The sequence below is a fragment of the Odontesthes bonariensis genome, chromosome 16 (assembly GCF_027942865.1).
Source record: "Odontesthes bonariensis isolate fOdoBon6 chromosome 16, fOdoBon6.hap1, whole genome shotgun sequence".
Classification (NCBI taxonomy): domain Eukaryota; kingdom Metazoa; phylum Chordata; class Actinopteri; order Atheriniformes; family Atherinopsidae; genus Odontesthes; species Odontesthes bonariensis.
The window spans coordinates 23,485,850-23,506,737 of NC_134521.1; the positions used below are offsets into that span (position 1 = coordinate 23,485,850).

At 40.5% G+C, this 20,888-nt stretch overlaps 1 protein-coding gene across 2 annotated transcripts; it reads left to right on the forward strand.

Annotated features, from left to right (window-relative positions):
• Nucleotides 1-7,876, forward strand: c16h5orf15 (chromosome 16 C5orf15 homolog). Of its 2 annotated transcripts, XM_075486656.1 has the most exons (5): nucleotides 1-149; nucleotides 2,806-3,015; nucleotides 4,723-4,932; nucleotides 5,071-5,546; nucleotides 6,211-7,876. In XM_075486656.1, the coding sequence occupies exons 1-5, from the start codon at nucleotides 29-31 to the stop codon at nucleotides 6,343-6,345; spliced, it is 1,152 nt and encodes a 383-aa protein (XP_075342771.1). In that variant the 5' UTR covers nucleotides 1-28; the 3' UTR covers nucleotides 6,346-7,876. The 2 variants fall into 2 exon arrangements, with proteins under 2 accessions (XP_075342771.1, XP_075342770.1); XM_075486655.1 differs by having other exon boundaries at nucleotides 4,723-5,546.
• The last annotated feature ends 13,012 nt before the right edge of the window (nucleotides 7,877-20,888 follow it).

Genomic DNA, 20,888 nt, shown 5'->3' on the forward strand with positions numbered 1-20,888 from the left:
AACTACGCTTCCCCAGTCACTCATCAACATGGCGACTTACGGAAATACGGGTCGAAGCAGGAGATATATTTATACTTTTTCTCTGGTTATGTTCCTTCAGCTGTTAGGCAATGGCTGCTTTTCGGCTCCATTCAACGGAACGGCAAACGGTATGACACTTGTGTGAGGTATCTGGGGTGGTGACTGTTTGTTTTCAACTTGCCAACAAGGGGCTAACGAGTTAGCTAGGTGACGTTAGCGGAACCGTCGCTAGCATGCTAGCACGACATGCTAGCACCGCTGATGTCAGGTGAGAGAGACTTATCTGTTTCGGAATCATTGCAAACAACGTGCTTTTTAAATTTAGTGCGTATCAGCACACGGAAGTAAAGTTCAGTAAAGCAATTCCTCTCAGAAAATGTCTGGTTAGAGGAATGTTGTGTTGAAACAATTTTGAAGCAGGAACGCTCGCGACTCTTGTTGAAACGTTTTCTTTGCTTGTAAAATTTGCTTTACGGCTCCCATGAATATGCCATTTAATATGCTTTGAGTTACTATATGAAGTCTTTGAAAAGATGACGGTCCAAATCAACCTTCGAAGCTATCAAAACAGGAAGTCTCCACTCTAAAATGACCCAACAATTACCACGAACATATAGTTCATTAGATAAACCATATCTTTTTTTTATTTTATTTTTTTAAACATATGTTTATTGCACATTTTGTTAATTTACAAACGGTGAACAGCATAGAACAAGAAGGCACATACAAGGAAAAAAAGCGTAGCAATAAAAATTATTAAGATGAAATGAATAAATAAATAACTGGAAGGAGAATAAAATTATATAAATTTGTATACTAATTCAGCTCTTCATTCCAGCCATCTACTTCAATGTCATTTTTTTTTCAAGGAAATTACAGAAAACCTTCCAGATTTTCTAAAACTTGTCAAGCTTATTTTTGTGGTGTAGCTTATCTTTTCTAAAGCCAAGTAAAAAGACACCCCTTTTAGCCATTGTGAAGTGATAAACCATATCTAATCTAGCTTGTTGCCACTAAAACTTCATCTTAGCGCTCTCGAGCAGCAACGATTTGCAGCGGTCTGATAAGTTGACAGGAGTCCAGGTGACTGTGCCGTATATCTGCGCAGTTAATTAACCCCCTGTCAGTGAATCATTGAAAAAAAAAAAAACCTTGAGGTTCACTGTAATTGAACTGGGGTCACAGTAATGGCTGGTGAGTTTTGGCTCGCTGTAGGGTCATTCCATGTCAGCTCACCTAAGCCTCCCAGTTCATGTTCATGAAAAGAATTTTAAAGTAGTGGAATTTTTCTCCTCAAGCCTCACCTATTGCTTAGTTTTCACTGGGTTGGTTTGAAACTTTACGTAGCTTTCACAGAACCCTGGAGATATTTTTAAACAAAGGGTTTTCAGTGTTTTAAGGTAACCAATAAGAATCAAAACATACAAAAATGATATAGAATGATGATTAGCTGTACTAGTTTGTACTTTTTTTGAGCCACGTTTTACCTCGGCCTTACCATACTTCTATTTCATAGGGCTTTATTTATATTGAGTAAACTTAGATCTTCTATCTCTTTGTGATATGTATCCTTCCAGTCACACCTGAGGAATCTAATGCAATCCAGTTCGAAAGGTCAGCCATAACAGCCATTAGTGAAGCTTTTAATGTTTCAGTTGCTACGAGTGGTAAGTCCAGTTTAGGTATAATATTCAGATCCAGCCTATTTATAGGTATAATGCTTTTTTTTAGGACACCCCAAAAGTGGAGATGCTGGATGTTTCAAGGCCCAGTGAGATGTTAAGCGCGAGTTGAATTGGCACGGAGTGACTCAGTGATGGACTTTGTACAGTGTTGATATAGCATCAGCAATGTTGACTGTGTTGTCTCGTCTCTGGACAACTGTCTGCTCCCCACAGTTTTCTTTCGTCCTCAAACTTTCTGCTTATGCACACAGAAATGACTTTCGATGTGATATTGTGTGAAAAAAAACAAACTTACAGACTGAATTTCTCACATGCCGGTTAAATCAGTAAAGGCCGTAACTGTCGCTGCCACAAAGGACTCCTGTTCTGTGATTATTTATGCTGGCTAAAGCTTATGCTTATGAATAGGTCCTTTCTTCTCTTGGGGATGTTTTACTTCGTCATTCGGGTCTCTGGTGTTCTCTTCCTGTTCCGTCCAAGGCAACGCCTCATCGTCTCAGCAGATGAAAAGGGACACTTGTTGGTTAAATGGTGTCCTTGAGGCAGTAAGGATAGCCAAATGTACAAGACCAACTCCATTTAAAGACAGTCAGGAATTGATATATTTAGATATTTAAAAAAAGTAAAGTACTGCTTAGGAAATTCAAAAGATTAAGTCTTTCATACAGCAACTTTTATAAGCTAAATCGGCTTCAAAATAGGAAAACTTGCCAGGGGTCACATTTTTTTTTCAAATTTCCTGTTTAAGATCTGTCATTTTAATAATATTAACAGGCCTTGATGCAGTGAATTACTACAGTTTATTTAGTGGAAAGACGAATGCTTTATGATATAATATGCACTGGCTTGGGGACTATGGCTCAGTTTTAGTTCTTCATCTTTTCTCTGTCATCTAAGAGTTGTTCTTGAAATGATTTGCTTACAAAATAATGATTGAATTTGGAATTATTGCATCATAATTAAAGGGATTAGAAATGTGCCCCTCTTGGACTGAAAAACTTATTTCAGTTGGTGCAAATATTTCATGTAATGATGGACTGTGTCCGACATATTTTGGTAACTTGATATATTTTTCTTTATTGTTGCCTCTTCCTAACAGAATCACAAAAACCGGTGGCAGATGCATCTCAGAATCGGACCACATCGAGCCAAGCAGCAGTTGAGATGGATCGAGCTACAGCTGAACAGAGTACAGCAGCTAAATCAGTTCCAGAGAACCCACCATCAAAAGCTGGCCGTGAATCCTCAGATCCCAAAGCTTTAGACGACAGCAAAACAACAGTCAGTGGACCGAAAACTACTCCGGAGAGTAAGAAAAAATCTTCAGTCACCATAATTGACTCCTCTACTGACACACTGCCAGAAGCTCCTGCCAGCAATGACACCATAAAAGCACAAACCGGTAAAACGTCAGATATAGCAGCGTCTCCCCAAATCATTTCTCCAGAAACATCTCAGCATCTTGCTGCAGAAGCCCCCACCACCTCTGTCGAACTGCTCAAACCAATAAAATCTCTAAAGGCCTCAGTATGCTTCTCCGTCGCTATCCGTCAATCCGTCTCTGTAGTCCGTCCTTTCGAAGTTCTCCGTCGTGATGTCGGATACATAAGGCAATTCACCTCCCGATCAGTAGGCGTCGCTACGTTAGACGACCTAATCTCGCGACGTCTATCGTGAAAGTCGTTGATTGATTGTTCACCTTCCAGCTTCCAGAGAGAAAGACTGTTGTTGGAGTTGGAGCTTATTGATTTTGAAATGAAAATAATTTTGACCAAATGTTGACCCGCCACTCAGTAAACTCTTTCAAAAATGGCGGTGTTGTTGTTCTGAGAGGAAGGAGCTAAACCGGAAAAGTGATTCCGGAAATGATGCTGTTAGCCGACCAATCACAACCCTTGCGGCCTCCGCGAGTCTCCGTCTCCTCGACGGATAGATAGATAGGAATGTTGGCCGACGCACACAAGCGATGGAGAGGGTCTCCGGAGACGGAGAGAGCTCTCCGTAGGCGACCATAAATCACCCTTAACAGTTGAGCCTAAAGTACCAGACTGACCACAAACACACTGAACTGAATCCTGGCAAGGTTTTCCTATTTTGAAGATCACCTTCAAAATAGGAAAACCTTGCTAGGGGTCACACTTTTTCAAATTTCCTGTTTGAGATCTGTCATTTCAAGAATATTAACATGCCTTGATGCAGTGAATTACAACCGTGTATTTCATGGGAAGACGAATGCTTTATGATATAATATGCACTGTGGCTTGGGGACTACGGCTCAGGTGATAAAGGGGTTGTCTGCTCAGTGGTTCGTTTCCCAGCTAGTCCACATGTCGGAAGAAGGGCTTTGTAGAACCTATATGCTATATAGACCATATAACATTTACTTGAATCAAACGGGCTGCCTCAAATCACACCCTCTCATTAAGCATATTTAGATGGCCCGAGAAGAAAACAAATTGTGTTAGTTCAACTGAAATCTTACAAAATCAAGCTTCTCCTAAGCGGACTAACACACCCAGATAATGCAGTTATAGTTTGATTTCTTCCTGCACGTATACACTCTGCTCAACGGGCCTGGATGCTGTGTACATGCTCTAAACTCCCATCTCTTTGCTTTTTTTCCTATCAATGTATCAATGAATGTTCCTTTACAACCTAGTTGGATGTATTGAACTTCATTGTTCTTCCTCTGCAGACTGACTATTTGGTTTCCACTCAAATTTGGGCCACACATTGACCTTTCCATGACACTCTTTCTTTACAATATGTTTAAGCTGCGAGTGTGTGACATGATAATTTAGTTCTTTATCGGTAAGAGTTGTTCAAATGATTTGCTAACAAAAACAAGATTGAATTTGGATTTTTTTGCATCATAATTAAAGGGATTAGAAATGTGTCCCTCTTGGACTGAAAAACTTATTTCAGTTGCTGCAGATATTTCATGTTATGATGGACTGTGTCCGACATATTTTGGTAACTTGATATATTTTTCTTTATTGTTGCCTCTTCCTAACAGAATCACAAAAACCGGTGGCAGGTGCATCTCAGAATCGGACCACTTCGAGCCAAGCAGCAGTTGAGATGGATCGAGCTACAGCTGAACAGAGTACAGCAGCTAAATCAGTTCCAGAGAACCCACCATCAAAAGCTGGCCGTGAATCCTCAGATCCCAAAGCTTTAGACGACAGCAACACAACAGTCAGTGGACCGAAAACTACTCCAGAGAGTAAGAAAAAATCTTCAGTCACCATAATTGACTCCTCTACTGACACACTGCCAGAAGCTCCTGCCAGCAATGACACCATAAAAGCACAAACCGGTAAAACGTCAGATAAAGCAGCTTCTCCCCAAATCATTTCTACAGAAACATCTCAGCATCTTGCTCCGGAAGCCCCCACCACCTCTGTCGAACTGCTCAAACCAACAAAATCTGTAACAGTTGAGCCTAAAGTACCCGACTCTGACCACAAAGAAACGAACGTGCTGAACCCGTTCACGGTGCAGAGCACCGATTCAGACCTGCTGCAGACTACAGAGAAGACCCCAGAAACCCCCAACGGTCTGGATCCTAACCAATATTCTGATGGTGAAGAAGAAGAGGATGACGACGGTGATCTCAGCTACCTGGACAGCGTCGGCATCGATGAAAAGCGTGAAAGAATCGACGACAGCAAAGACCAGATTGACAATAGGCAGCGTGTTGATGAGGTGGATGAGACCGGTTCTAAGGGAGCAGACACCTACAACTCAGAGGACGAGGACTCTCATTTCTTCTTCCATCTGGTCATCCTGGCCTTCCTGGTAGCCATCGTCTACATCACCTATCACAACAAGAGGAAGGTGAGTGTTGGCATGACAACAGCTGAGCAGCTGTTTACAGACCAAACATTGTAATATCGGTTTAGTTATCATAAAGTGCAGAATGCAGCTAAGCTAGTGCTGGACATCTTCCAGGTTTTTATCATCCATTATAGACAGAAGGCAAGGCAAGGTAATTTTATTTGTAGAGCATTAAAATATAAAAAATATAAAATAATAAAAATAAAAAAAAAACATTAAAAATAATCATTAATTAATTAATTTAAAAGTGAAGAGTGCAGATAAAATACTTTCAGTAGTCATATCTACAGCTAATTAGAACAGGATCCTTTAAACAACTAATAACATTTTTTTTTCTTGGTGAGAAAACATTAAATATCCTCAGATGACTCATGATATGCTGTGATTATACCTGATGTTAAAGAAGTGAATATGATCATGTGTCGCAGAGCAACTTTCTCCATCGGGTCTGTAGTCTGTACACATTTTGCTCCTCCATATGACTTTAGTTTTTATTGCTGATGTAGGGATTCTGATCCCGCAGTCTTCTCATCTTTTCTACCAGCCCGTCTACCAAGAAATAATTTCCCTTCATCAGCACATGTACATCAAACAGATTAATTAGATGTCCATCTGCATTTTGCCCACCCACCAAAAATCCACTCCTTTCTGTCCCCCATTTCAGATCCTCCTGCTGGTGCAGAGCAGGCGGTGGAAAGACGATTTATGTTCTCGCAACACGGTGGAGTATCACCGTCTGGACCAAAACGTCAACGAGGCCATGCCGTCCCTCAAGATGACCCGAGACTACATTTTCTGATCCATGTTCTGAGGACGAACATGTTGCGCCCTGCACAGCGCCAGCTGGTCATTTGCATTGTTGAGATGCTGTGTTTTGTTGTTGAGGCTTTGACAGACCAACTGGAAAGCAGAGGATGCTCTGTTTTTGGAATAGAATTATGTTTTATTCTGACTCGTTTATTATTTGCATATAAATTTATCCATCATTCTTTATGTTGTTTTAATGTGAATTGCTTTTTAATACTTTCCTGGAATTTGATACTTTTGATTTATCAGAGGTGTATTTGTCTCCTTTAAGGAATTTCTGCCGCTTTGGTCCATGAGATGCCTTGTTTAGCAATTTCTTAATGTTTTTAAGAGGGTAGAGAGAAATACACATTTATGTTAGTTTTTGGTCGTCATGTCATTCATAACGGTTTAATATTTGCCTTGAAATCAAAAACGGATCTCTTTCTTTAGCAGTTAACCAAGAAAGAATGAACTGTCACACAAGGCACTTTTTGTGTCATACATATATGTAAAATCACACGTAAACAAGCAAAGCAAGCGTCTTACTGAAGCTAAACCTGCACACATATCTGAAAAACTTAACTGCTCTTCCATGAAACTACATCCTAGATCCTAAGATGTAGCATTTCAAGAGGATTTCTACAAAAGGTTGGGCTATTTTTTTCAGTTGTTTGGCAACTGCGCAGTTTCACCTTTTGAGGAAAAAGCATGGTTGCATATTATGTTGTACTTTATGTAAGTGATGTAAAATCTTATTAAGTGTTGGCAGATTAAGCTACACATAAAGCATTCAGTCAGGTAGGGTGACTAATCCAGATCTTCTGGTGATGGGTAATTTCAATGATTAAGCCATTTAGATGCAGATGGATGCTCCATTTGTTCAGGGTAGAATGTACTAATATAATATATGCGAAAAGCTTTTATTGCCAGACATTTTTTTCTTTTTGTTCATCACTTTATATTTAACTTAAAAGCTGTCTTGTCTTCTGCATCTGCTGGCCTGATTTTGCTATGCAGAAATACTACGGCTGGTCTTCTTTGTTTTATGACTTCGATGAAGTCTCTGTCAGCACGTAATCTAATAAGCACGTAATCCTTCCTTTTATGCTCACACAGAACGTTTAGTTATAATTACCCTTTGTCTCTGTGAGTTGGTGAAGCTTTGTCCTTCATCATTAGTAATTTTGCTTCCTCCGTATGACCTGCTGTCCACATTGGAAAACACACCAAATTTTTTTCCCCTCCTTCCTTCTGTTCACCGCTGCCACATTTCTGTTGCCATGCCATGCCTTCAGCCGCGATGCCATAACTGCCGTGAGTCCACATATGTTATCAGTCACTTGATGCCCCTCTGTTTGATGTTTTCAGCTGTCATGTCCATATTCAAGGTCTGCAATGGGTGGGTAGATTTGCACTTTGCTGCTCAGTGATGCTCGCTAGAATATGAGGGGAAAGATGCCCCGATGATCAACACTGCTCTTGCAATCAAAAGTAGAAACGGTACAATCTTTCTTTTGTCAATAAAGCACAAATTGTATAAATCCTCCTCTTGTAATCGATTTGTTGCAGCACCAGTGTTGAAGTGTAGACGCTCTTCTGACAGATTCTTTTTGGAATCGGATTAAGGAGTTCTTGTGATCCAGCCTTTCCTGTGGTAAATCTGCCCAGCTTCGTTGTGCTTCAACTCACTAACAAGACTGGACAGTGGCTTGCAGTACATTCACTTTGATCTTAATAGGCTTAGAGGTTGTATTCTTTCACTGTAGCTTTCACACTTTGGGCCAAAATTAGGTTAAGAGCAATCTCTTGTGCACAGAGCTTAAAGTAGAGCTTCAAGATTACATTTTTTTTTAAAGTATTTTTTGGGGCTTTTTATGCCTTTAATGACAGGACAGCTGGAGAGAGACAGGAAGCAGGGGGCAGAGAGAGGGGAAAGACACACAGCACAGGGCCGCTCGGTGCGGGAGTCAAACCGGGGCCAGCTGCAGTGAGGACTGTAGCCTCTGTACATGGGGCGGCTGCTTAACCCACCACGCCACCAAGATTACATTTTAAAACAGAAAGTGTTGCTTGAATCATCATTCACAAACATGAAATAGAAGCATTAGGGTGGGTTTGTGGAGCATCAGTTTTTTTTGCTTGTCATTAATATGACTAGTGTATAGTAGCAGAGTTTGGTATTAGCTGCTAGAAATAAAATAACCACCAGGAGGCAGTATGTCCCCACAAATGGATGAATGAAACCGTTTCATTTCTCTAATCTGTCCTTAGACTGTGGCAGGGCAGTAACTGACTCAGGAGCAAATCTGAGTGTGTTTTTTAACAAGTAGTTTTCCACTTCGGTCCACCTCAGTGTGGTATAAGTAAAATGTCAGCGCAATGAAGGAGAATTTGGGCTGAAAAAACTTTACGCTCTCCCAGTGATGTATGCTGAAAGCCATATGAGCCGGGATTACCCAGGAGCCCACAGAATCACCAACAGTTTCTGGTGGTCAGAGACGTTGAAAGAACTGGGATGGAGCTGTAATTTCAACTGTAGCACAACGCAAAGAAAATGTACTCCCAGAAAATGCTAATCACCTCAAACGACGTCTTGTTTAAAAAAAAACATTCAACAACTTTATCTTTATTTTGGAAGGGCACAATTTTTCACAGGGTGACTCACCGAATGTGAAAGTATTCTACAGCACATGACGAAATAAGGATGTTTTTCATTAATACAAATCCACAAATCCTTATCCATTTACATACTGAAAAATATCACAAATTTAACGGAAGCTTAATCCCTCTTGAAATTTTCTTTATTTCTGTACTCCTAAGAAGGAAATAAAGAGAACTGAATTAGTTTATAAGAAATGATTGTCAGTGATCCAACATCATATGTCTGTGAGTGACAAAGTATGTGAACTTTTAGCTTCCAATATTAGGCATGATCCCAGCAATTACTGGAGCTTAAAAGTTCCTACTAACTACTGATCAGTCCTGCCCATCTACTTTTAGGAATTGTCCTCCATACAGAACAATCATACATTCTAAAAGATTCATTTTCCTGAACCTTTTATCGGTATAGCACTTATAATTGTCTTACTGAGCATTAACTGGTATGATAGTTTAATTTACAAGTCAGTGTTCATTATATCATGCCAAGACATCCTGGTCCAGATGCAGCAAATCGGAACCAAACCATGGTACTGTCCTCGCAGCGTTTTACAGATGGGAAATGGGTCTTTTTCCTCAATGTTCATTTTCTCAACAAAACACTTTGCTCTTAGAGTGACTTTTTGTTGGTTAAATTTCCCTGCAGAGGGTAATAGTGGTCTTGAATTCCCCCCATTTCACTGCTTGAGAGTGTATTGCAGGAGTCCAAGCTCTTTATAGATGGTTTTACTTCATTTTCTAGCCTGATGAGGATCAGGTGAAGTTCTCAGAATTCTCCTTTTTTCGTGCCATGATACAGTTGTGACTCACACCTGATTTTCATCCCAGTGACTGAAAACTCCTGACATTAATTGCATCCAAGTGATCACTGCTAATCCATACATACATTTCCCAATTACATATATGTAATATTGGATCATTCTGAATAAGTATCGTGTCTCATTTGTTCACACTCAAGTACTCAGTATGCATATGAACGCTTCTTTTTCCAGCAGCATCGCTGTCTCTGTGTGAGGTGTGTGAAAGGTCACATTTCAGGCCACCAAACTCGAACCTCATCCACTGCAAGCCTTGCTGCATAAAAGCATCTGTCGGGTACCTGAGATGTAAAACCTGCAGATTAAAAAAAAAAAGAAAGAAGTGATGGGCTTCTGGGCGTATTTCATCAGCAGATAAGATAACAAGACTTTGTGAAAATGTGTGCAACATTATGCTGGGTAAATGTATCAGAGAGACAGTTGCAAATCGAATCTACCAGCCAGAAAATCTCACAACAGCTCTTGATCTCTAGTGGATAAAAAAACAAGTTAATCAGAGGGCTTTTGAAAAGGCTTTTCTTAACTTTTAAACGCATTTTCTCAAGAACATCCTCGAGCTGAAGTTCCTAAAAATATTACGTGGGAAAACTCCCTTTAAAGATCGATTTGTTACAATTTATACTTGCAAAATCAAATATATGGCAGCTCTAAATGGATAATCTTGTCTTTATCTTCTTAAGGTATGTTGTTGCTGACAAAATGCGTATATGTTGTGATAATATCTAAGATAATACACACACAAACTAAAATTGCTCAACCATAATTCTTGAAAACAACCCAGCAGCTTGTGTACACCAGTCATTGATGTCAAATGATTATTTCTTACATTATCATGCTCTGGCAGAAATACACAGAAGTGGGTCGTCTTACTGACACTATCCATAGATCAAAGAAAAGAATCATCTGGAACTAACTGAGCATTCCCATTATTGTTCTTGTCTCATACCCAGGGGATGATTGAATATCTAATACCTACCTATGTTGCAGATTATTCTACACTAACAGTCACGATAAAACCCCAGCTTTCGCTTTAATTAATCACAGCAAAACAGTCTTAAGAGAGTGCTTTATGATGATAGTAACGCAGCTACAGGTGATCATGCTGGCAGATGTGGACATCACTAATCAAGTCATAACTCCAGTAGCTTATCTGTTACAGCAGGCAGTAGATTTACAGCCTGAAAGGGCTCACAAACTGGAACAGCAATCAAAGCAACTTATGGCATAGCTGGCTTTACGGGAATAATTCACACAGATGGAAAACATTGTGGAAAAACTTTTTTCACCCCCAAATCAGGCTGCTTCTGTGAAACTATCCATCAAGGACAGTTCAGTGATATTGAACAATTTGGCATCTCTGTAATAATTTCTGTATCTTCAGCATTTGCTGGAGTAGGACGGCCGGCTTTTTATAACCCCATTCCAGCAGGTATCCCTTTTTTTAAAATCTTTTACTGAAACATCAATATATCGAGCAGCAGGAGACCTGGTGGCGCAGATGATAAAACAGTTGGGTTTTAAGCCAGACCTTATCAAAGCACATGCTGTCGTGATTAGATCGTGTGGGCTGGTATTTTGGATTTAGAAAGGATGATGTCGACCAGAGCGAGGTGTTGTGCAGGTCGTGCTTGGCGAAAATTAATCAATAAAACTGCACTCTTTTGTTTTATGATGTTTTTATTTTTCTGAAAAATGCTTGGTTTTCACCGAACCCGTAGTCATATCGTATCGTATCGATATCGAGATATCTGGCATGAATATCGAGATATGAAATTTTGTCCATATCGTTCAGCCCTAGTTTGAAGCCAGACCTTATCAAAGCACATGCTGTCGTGATTAGATCGTGTGGGCTGGCCTATTAGCTACCTAACAATGGCAGAGGTCAAGGGAAAACAAACACAGAAGAGTCCTGCCAGAGAAAGTTTTTCCTCGGCTTTGCATTTCAGCAACAACCCTCTGCACATCACATGTTGCTAGATACAGTTTTATACACCCCTGTGGAAACTGAAATGGTATCAGTTCAGACCAACTATCAGATGATGCTGTTGAGTATGTTTGGCAACTGGACATCTAGAAAAGGATTTTCAAACAACCCCGTTTGAGAAAACAGGAAGATATTTTGAAAAAAAAAAATCTGAATAAGGGATTCTGGTTAGGATAAATTATGTTGTTTTGACAATCTTTTGAATAGACATGCCTTTAAAAGTGTCTTTTTTAAACAGGTTAATCAGAATAATAAGAAAAATAGAATAAAATTTTAATGGAAAATCTTTTGAACTGCCTTTCGGGCAAATTAAAGTGAATTGCGCAAGTAAGAAAACATAACACATTAACAGGGGTTCAAAGCGCTGCCTTTCAGGTTAAATGGGAAAGAACACATCTGTTCCCACAGGTGAAGGAACAAATTCACCGGAGTAGAAATACGACTGAGGCTACATTGAGTGATGATCTGCAGGTGTACCAGGAGGTCTTTACTAAGGAGCAGAAAGAGAAAGTCCCACAGCCACAATACAAGACAGATAGACAACACAGAAGAAAGAGGGGAAAGGGAGAGAAAAGTAAAACAAACAACCCATGACAGAAACTGGACATTCTTAGGCTACAAAACACAACCATGAAAGAGATAAAAGGAACATTAAGACTGGCCAAAATAACTGTTTTGGCACATTCTGAAAGGGGGAAAAAAAGAGAAAGAGAATGGGATGTTATGAGATCCAGACTTTCAGAAAATCTATTATATATATTGTATGCATATATATATAGACAGGCCCCTACTCCAAATTGGATGTGAATATTCTCAAATTGAGGATGAAAGTCTGCACTTTAAACGTGATAACTTTAAGTCTGCATGTCTGTATGTGTCTACATAAACAGAAAAAATAAAACGTATGTGTGTCCAAACACGGCAAACTATTCTCTTCTCATACTTGAACTGTACTAAAATATGTGCGAAAATGGGGCTCCACTTCACCTGCCTGAAAAGTGCACAAAGAGGAGAAACAGTATGGACGGATCAAAACTCCAGCAATCTAATAATGAAACAATGATCTATTTCAACCCCACTGGACTGAAATGTGTCTCATAAAAAATGCTCTAACTTCTAAACAGCTGAAGTTTTGATTTTGCAATAACCTGTATTAACACCCAGGGCACAGTGTTACTGGAGTCAAGGACTTACAGGTGTTTGTGTTGTGGTGAGTTGGAATTTTCTCGGAACAAAAGGATGTAAAAGCTTTCATCCCAACCGAGAGCTTTATTAGTTTTTTTTTTTTTTATAGCATTTATTAAACAGTCTGCGCTCACACCTGAAGGTCTCTTTCTATATACCTCAGCAACCACGCCACATGAAAAAGTGTAGAATCACAGTATTTGTATTGGGTATCAAAATGAAAACAAGCATAAGCAAGGTTCTATGCTTCCCATTGGACCTACTCCCAAGGGATATGGCCCAGCTCACAGTTTCAGGCCCGGTTGGTGGCAATGCATATTTGGTTTGAAGGCAGAAGTTTCCGTTTGCTTAATAAACACAGAGATTCATTTAGGTTTTCTTCTGAATTCTTTGATTTAGTTTTTGTTGTATTGCAAAATTTAATAGCAAAATTCTTTTAAGACACTTTTGTATATTGGTGAAACTCTACAAAGGAATGAAAAAAAAAATAGGAAAGAGCAACAAGAGGGAGTGAAAATGTCAAACACTGGATAGCTTGGTTGTAAAGGTAGTGACATAATATGCAGCTGAGAGACCAGAGATATCTACAGAGAGATACAAGGAAAGAAAAACATGAAATACCGGACATGCAATACAAATAGTGTAAATGGAAATTGAGCCTGAGTTTATATCAGCATATATAAGTACCCTGAATCCTCAGGGTCATCTGATCTCGCACTATCTATAAGCTTCATAAATAAGCAAAGTTTTTGGTCTAATTGTTAAAGTTCAGTGTGTCTGCCTCCAACTCAAAATGGAAGATAGCTAAACGCCTCCATTCCCCTTTTGGACACTCCAGGACCTGCAAGTCAGTCTGCTCCGAAGTCTTGATGCAGCTTTTTTTTTTTAATAAAACCTCTCGTGTCTGAATTCAAAAGCACAATTACATGTCATTCAAGCTTTTGTGTCATTAAGACATCCTTGTAGTTGAACTAACTAATTGATTTAATGTGTTCTCATTGATAAGTAAAGCTCTATATCATCTGTAAAGAAAGGGAAGTTTATCACCAAACAGTATTAGCTAATAGAAAAGTGAAAAGTATTGGTCCAAGAACAGAACCCTGCGGAACTCCATGACTAAATTAATCAATTCAATCTTAAAGGTGGGGTATGAGATGTTTTCTGGAGCATTTTTTATCATATTGTCTGAAAACCTCCTCATGACCCCATTGCACCCACTAAAATAGAATGTTTGGAAAAAAAAACAAAATATGTTAGTCCATTGTAGAGGGTGTAGCAAGAGGAAATGTCTGACCAATAGAAGTAATGATGAGAGTTACTTCTATTGGATTCTGACACGCCAATCAACCGTCAGCCCCCCTCCCCCCTCCCCCCTGCGCGTTCACAGACTCGTGACTCGTTCATGTGTTTTGAAGGCGTGGTTTCGAGGGGTGGGCTGAAGGGAGAGGCAAGGTTGTGTATTTTCAAAAATAGAGCTTGCAGGAACCGTTTTTCCAAGATCTCAGACCCTACCTTTAAGCTCTTCTCACTATAAAGCTTTGGAAGGGATAAAATGCTCCCTCACAAGATTAATGCTCAAATAAACACGCAACAAGACAAGGGCTAGATTTCTAGTCTCCCTCTGTTGTGTTCCTTGAGAGTTTGATTTCCAATGATCAAACTGAAGTCTATCTTGTAAGGATGACTTAAACTTGCCCCGTGCCCATACTTTAATGGCAAAGGCATACTCCATTCTCATGATAAAATGCGATCAACAGAATCAAAGGGACTGGGACCTGGCCCTGAGATTCTATTGCTTTTGACTAGTTAGTATAAACATGTTGAATGACTCTTGGCAGAGACCGTTTCACACATGTTTGTGAGACCAGGGCAGCTCTGCCACCGTCTTGCTGAAAATTAACTGAATAAAAGCATTTATTTTTACTTATTTTACATTATTTTTGTCAAAATCCTCATGATGACAGATGAGTTTTTGGGGATAAATAAATGCTGGGGTTAAGAAGACCATTGGTTTAAAAATATAAATCAGCTTGGAATTTAATTGAGCAGCAAATAGGAGTTTTCTCTGGAGGGCGGCAGGGCTTTCTCTCTAATATCGAGAGAAGTTCAGAAATCCAATAAAGACAAGATAGACCTGTTGCTCCTGCACACTGCGAGTAGTTGATTGAGGTGGTTTGGGCACCAGTTAATGACGCCTTCAGGGGACTTGACTTTAGAAGCATACAGGTAGCTGGTTGGAGGGCTCTGGGCCCATCCAGGATTGACCGGAAGGATTCTATTTCCCCGCTGGCTGGAGCAGCAGGGGAGCCACCATGTGGAACTAGATAAAGCTGCTGGAGACGGGAAAACCTGGACTCTCTGTTCACCTACTGCGACTGCTAATTTGAATTGGATGCAGCAGTTTGAAGAATGACTGGATAGATGGATATTTGGAAGTAGTTCAGGCAGCACTGTGAACTAATGACCACAGACGTGTGTGATAGAAGAACAAGCATGGAAGGTCTACATTTCTACCTCTCTACTTTTATTTTCTCCCACCTATTTGGTTATAAAAGAAAATAGCTCGTTAGATCAACAGTCCAGGCATAGACGAGATTTGTATTTGCTCATTCCTGTTTTATATTTATCTAAGAGTTATAAATTCATGCACAAAGGTTGTGCTTTATTGTCTTGGCAGGCATTAAGAGAGAAGCCTCTTGTTTTCTCTCTCTGCTCTGAATAAGAATACAGGAGCCATTGATGGTTTGAGGGGGAAGAGGCTCAGTGGCATGACAGAAAGGCAAAGAAATGACTAAAGGAGCAAGAGACAATAAAGCCTGCTTTAAAACTGGCAGAGGTTCTGTGAAACAACACACTTTGCTGCACATATGTGATGCCCTTCCACTGTGTCTATCCTGGCCAACCTCTGTGGATAATTGGCCAACTCTGGAGGATCACGAGCTGGTGTGGTACACCTGGGCCTTCGGAGTATCAGAGCTGGCCTGTGTAATCACCTTGTCTGTGCCCTGATTGTTCACTCATTTACTTATGCAGTCACTATATAGCAAACAGTATAAAAAAGACTCAGTTGAGGATAGATGCAGACAGGTGCTGATGCATTTTGGACACTTCTGCTCCATGATTCTGAATGCATCGGACATACCTAGTTTTGTGTTGCAATTGAAAATTTGAGAACACTATATAATGTATGATAATTACCATTTATTTTAATCTCAGTGTACCTAACTTTGGATAGAGGTGGATATTATTTTGTGATTTGGGTAGCACAATTCACCAACAGAAGAAGAATTAATTTATTTTTCCAAGAAAAAGTATTCATTTGAGGTGGGGACATATGGAGCATCGCGTTAGTTCTGGCAGACCACGTAGTCAACGCGCCCTTTGCCTATTGGCTGACGCCGACCCAACCCTTATGGCCAGCTGCGCTCAATGGGTAATCAGCTCCTGCTCGCAATTGGATGCTGGCATTTGGGGCACTTCATTTAAACTTGGTTTGCTGTCACTGCTTTTTTTGCTCTCTGCTTGCAGCCTTCCACAGCAGCTCCCCGCGTAGGGGCAAAAAGTTTTGCTTCTGCTTACAAGACGTAGCTCCGATTAGCATACGCGCCGATGCTAGTATTATTATTGTGCTGCTTACCCTGTCGGATGGATCCCCGCTGCCGGCGGAGTCGGAGATTCGGCTGAGATGGACGCGTGGAGGACATCCAGCCGAGCCAAGACGCGACACCGGGCGAGCTGTCACAGCGCGCCGCGGTCAGAGTCAAGGTAGGCCGCGGCGGGCTCCTGTACGTGGCAGGGCAGCCGCGGTAAGACACGCGGCTATCTCACACCGATTTCACATGACTTTGCGTGACTGTAGCTGTGTGGCGCGGGTCTTATGCCGGCACATTCGGATTACAAACCATCCTCCCGATTGGTCCGTTTGGATCCTCGCGGTGATGCTTCTAAGGTGCAACAGGTGCTACACACGGCGTGGTATGTATGCATTACAGTCTGATGGGTGCGGCGCACCTGTCGTGTCGGGGTGTGGAGTGTTTGTGCCTATGGGGTACCTCATGTCACGGTAGCCACAAGATAGCTTTGCAAGCCAGTTCGGTAACAGATAGCTGGCGCTACCTAACTGGAAACGTTGAACTAGCTAGCTACTGGCTAGCCTTTGACATCTTGAACAGAACCAATTGAAGTGTGGCATTTCATATCATTGTTGTTCTATGAACCGTTCTTAAAAAGTCTGCTAGTTTGCGTTGGCTAGTATACTAGTGGTGGCTAAGGCTAGCAGAACTGTGTTTGGAACCATACAGAGGAGTTCAGCTCTTAAACTCATCAAAATCACCTGCGTTCAACTATGTGAGAACAGACTCACAGGTTTAGCAATTCTCAGTATTGAGTCTAAACGTGCAAAAATTTAGATTTGGATGAGTTGTTAGGAGATTTGCTGCACAGCAATCGTTGCATACAGCTTCTGTAATTTGATTCTGTATAGCAATCAGTTGATATACATGTTTTGTATTGTTATTGGTAATGGAGCCTAAGTGTACTTGGCTGACTGAACTACCTTTGAATATTTATTCAACTGGTAAATGAGCTCTGGGAATTATACATTTTTAAACAGTGGATACATTTTTAGGTGGCTCGGTTTAAAAAAAAAAAAAAGAGACATTGTGCAGCTGTGCCTCTGTGTAAATAAAACAAGAGCCACTGGTAGGGCTTAACTTGCATGAAAGATACTGATTAAGATCGAAAATAATTTGGGATGAAGTCAAATCATTAAAACCGCTTCCGGAATTGATGGCATGAACAGCAATGACAGAGGTCATTAGTGTTATGCTTTATGGCTTGTTTAATTGTGTGGATAGAAAAAAAAAAAAAGCAAGCTCACGGTGATTTTAACTTCCTAGGTGGGTCAGATGAAGTGTGTTAAAAGCTCTGCTTTGCTTGGATGTTGCTCTGCTTGGCTTGGATGTTGCTCTGCTTGGCTTGGATGTTGCTCTGCTTGGCTTGGATCTCGTTTGCGTTTTTGGATCGGATCTTGCTCTGCTTGGATCTTGCCTGCTTTGCCCTGCTGCAAAGCGCTGTCGCTGCTTTGGAGACTGACCATATTTTTTATGGTGTACCTAAGTGGTTGAGGTCAATGCTTGCCCCAATAAAATTGGTAGCTAATAATTCGTCGGGGGGTAGGATACCCTGATTCCAACTAATCAATTGGCTGGTCTGCGTTCCAGTACGGTCAGTTAGGGGGTTGTAGGACACCCTGGTTCCAACTAATCCAATTGGCTGGTCTGCGTTCCGGTATGGTCTGTTGGGGGGTTTGTTACCTTTACAGCAAATGGAAGGCACTCCACCTGAGGATGCTGCTGTTCCCTGTCTTGGCTTCCATGGAGCTCATGGAAAAGTCGGGAACTTCCTCCGAACAGAGCCATACCGCCAAACATAATTGTATGCATTCAGAATAAGCTTCTGAAATTCATCTCTGTTCTCGTCTTGTTTTGACGAGAGTGGTTCTGACAGAAATGGAGCATCACGTTAGTTCTGGCAGACCACGTAGTCAACGAGCCCTTTGCCTATTGGCTGACGCCGACCCAACCCTTATGGCCAGCTGCGCTCAATGAGTAATCAGCTCCTGCTCGCAATTGGATGCTGGCATTTGGGGCACTTCATTTAAACTTGGTTTACTGTCACTGTTTTTTTTTTTTGCTCTCTGCTTGCACCCACCACCTCCCCTGCTCCACCGACTTCTCATTGCCAAACAATGTCATACTGTTGTTCATTGTTGCTTGCTCTGTTCTAGGGGGTTTGTTGCCTTTACAGCAAATGGAAGGCACTCCACCTGAGGATGCTGCTGTTCCCTATCTTGGCTTCCATGGAGCTCATGGAAAAGTCGGGAACTTCCTCCGAACAGAGCCATACCGCCAAACATAATTGTATGCATTCAGAATAAGCTTCTGAAATTCATCTCTGTTCTCGTCTTGTTTTGACGACAGTGGTTCTGACAGAATTGGTATCACGGAAATATCTTTCATATCAGATGACTGAGTTGAAAGAGACACGGAAAATAGTGTTGAATCAACATTAATTTGTTGGTCAATTCATAAATAATATTGATCTATCCCCCATTCACCTAAAGTGTATGACCAAGGTGCATTTACCATGTCCTCAGGTTGATTTTATGTGATTCATATTTGTGGTAAATTCATTGTGTGCCTTCATGCTAACCAGAAAAGCAAAAAACGGATCCTATTCACATTTTTGAAACAGAAGTTGTGAATTCCTTTTCAGAAGAAATAAAGAGAGAAAATCAAGCAACAATCAAGTTAAGGTAACATGGACATGGGATTTGGAAACCAAAGCAGAAACTGAAGTTGTTGGCTCACAAAAATGGTAAATGGTTCAAAAAAGGGGCACGCGCTCAATAAGAATTACTTTTCCGCTCTTCAATACTGTGGCAAAAGACACCTTGTGTCCAGCGACACCAGGCAGGTGTTTTCAAGAGAAAAACTCAAAGAAATACAATGTAAACCGTTGTTTGCACCACCCAAAAAATGAGATATATACCTGGCAGATGTGCAGAGGAAGTTTTTACATATTGAACCTAAAGAGCTCGAATTAATCGGCTCCAAGAAACAAAGAAAATATTATACACACTTTTTTTTTCTTTATGTCAAAAAAATCTCAAGTTTGTCTCTATGCTCTTGCAGTCTTACCATGGTGCATGTGTTTGTTAAAGTTTGGGGCTGTTGACGGGGTTTGTCCAAACTGCAATTAGGCTTCATTGTGTTGTGTGCCATGTCAATACATCAATTCTAGGAAAAATATGTTTCACCTTCTTGAGCAATCAATGCAAATGTGCTTTATGAGGCACTGATCTCTCTATTTTGCACTCATATGCGATCCTTCAGTATGTCAGCTGTACATCACATTGCTTCTTTTTTCCCCCAAATGTTCCTTCCTCCTGCACTGCAAACATTTAACAACCCTTGTCATTTGCCTTTTTGAAAAAATTCCACATCTTTTCCCAACTCAAGGAGTATTTATTTTTTTTACTGATCAAATAAGAATAATAAAAAAAAACCTCCTGCTTTTAAATATCTGACAGTGTTCATCTTCTTAGACAGTCTGGAGCAGTGCATTTACTTTCAGTCTTATTTTGCTTTTCTCTTTCCTATTCATCTTGTTATTATTCCTCCCCTCATCTTTGCCACATGCATCTTACTTTTCAGCTTTGTCTCCATCTCACACTCTGCCTCTCCATGCTTTTCTGCAGCTTCTTTGATCTTCCTCTCCAAGCTTCTGATAAGCAGCCTGTGGTGTGTGAAAGTCTGTGTGTATTTTAGGTATGTCTCCTTTGCATTAATTATCCCCCTGTATTTGGCTTGCTCTCCACAGCATTTCTTGACGTTGGAGGAAATATTCTTCTCCTGTTATCCTTTGACTGCTCTGCCCCGAGGCTTCTGTAATACTGATCCCAGTTTTTTTTTTGTACATACAGAGAAAGAAAGTAGTCTGTGACTGAGTTTCTGCTTAGAAAAGTAAGAATATTCTTGTTTTTATTGTATATTCACACACTTTACACTAATTATTCCTCCCAACAATGGCTACTTTTTCTTTGGATTATTTGTCGTGGATTTGGCAATAAAACTATAAACCCCCTTCAAAAATATTAGTGATGCAAGATATATCAACAGCTGCTGATCTGCTCAGTGTGCCTTGGTTGCGGTGTCAGTCTGCTGTGGTTGTAGATACTCCAGAGACACAACAACCCTTCTGCTAACAATTCTGCTTTTATCTGGACTAAGCCTCATATTGTAAATACAAATTATATCATCAATCCTATCATGGTGAATGATTTGTCAGTGTCTTTTTTTTTTTTTTTTTTTTTTTTTTTTTTTGGATCAGCTGAGGGAGGTTTTA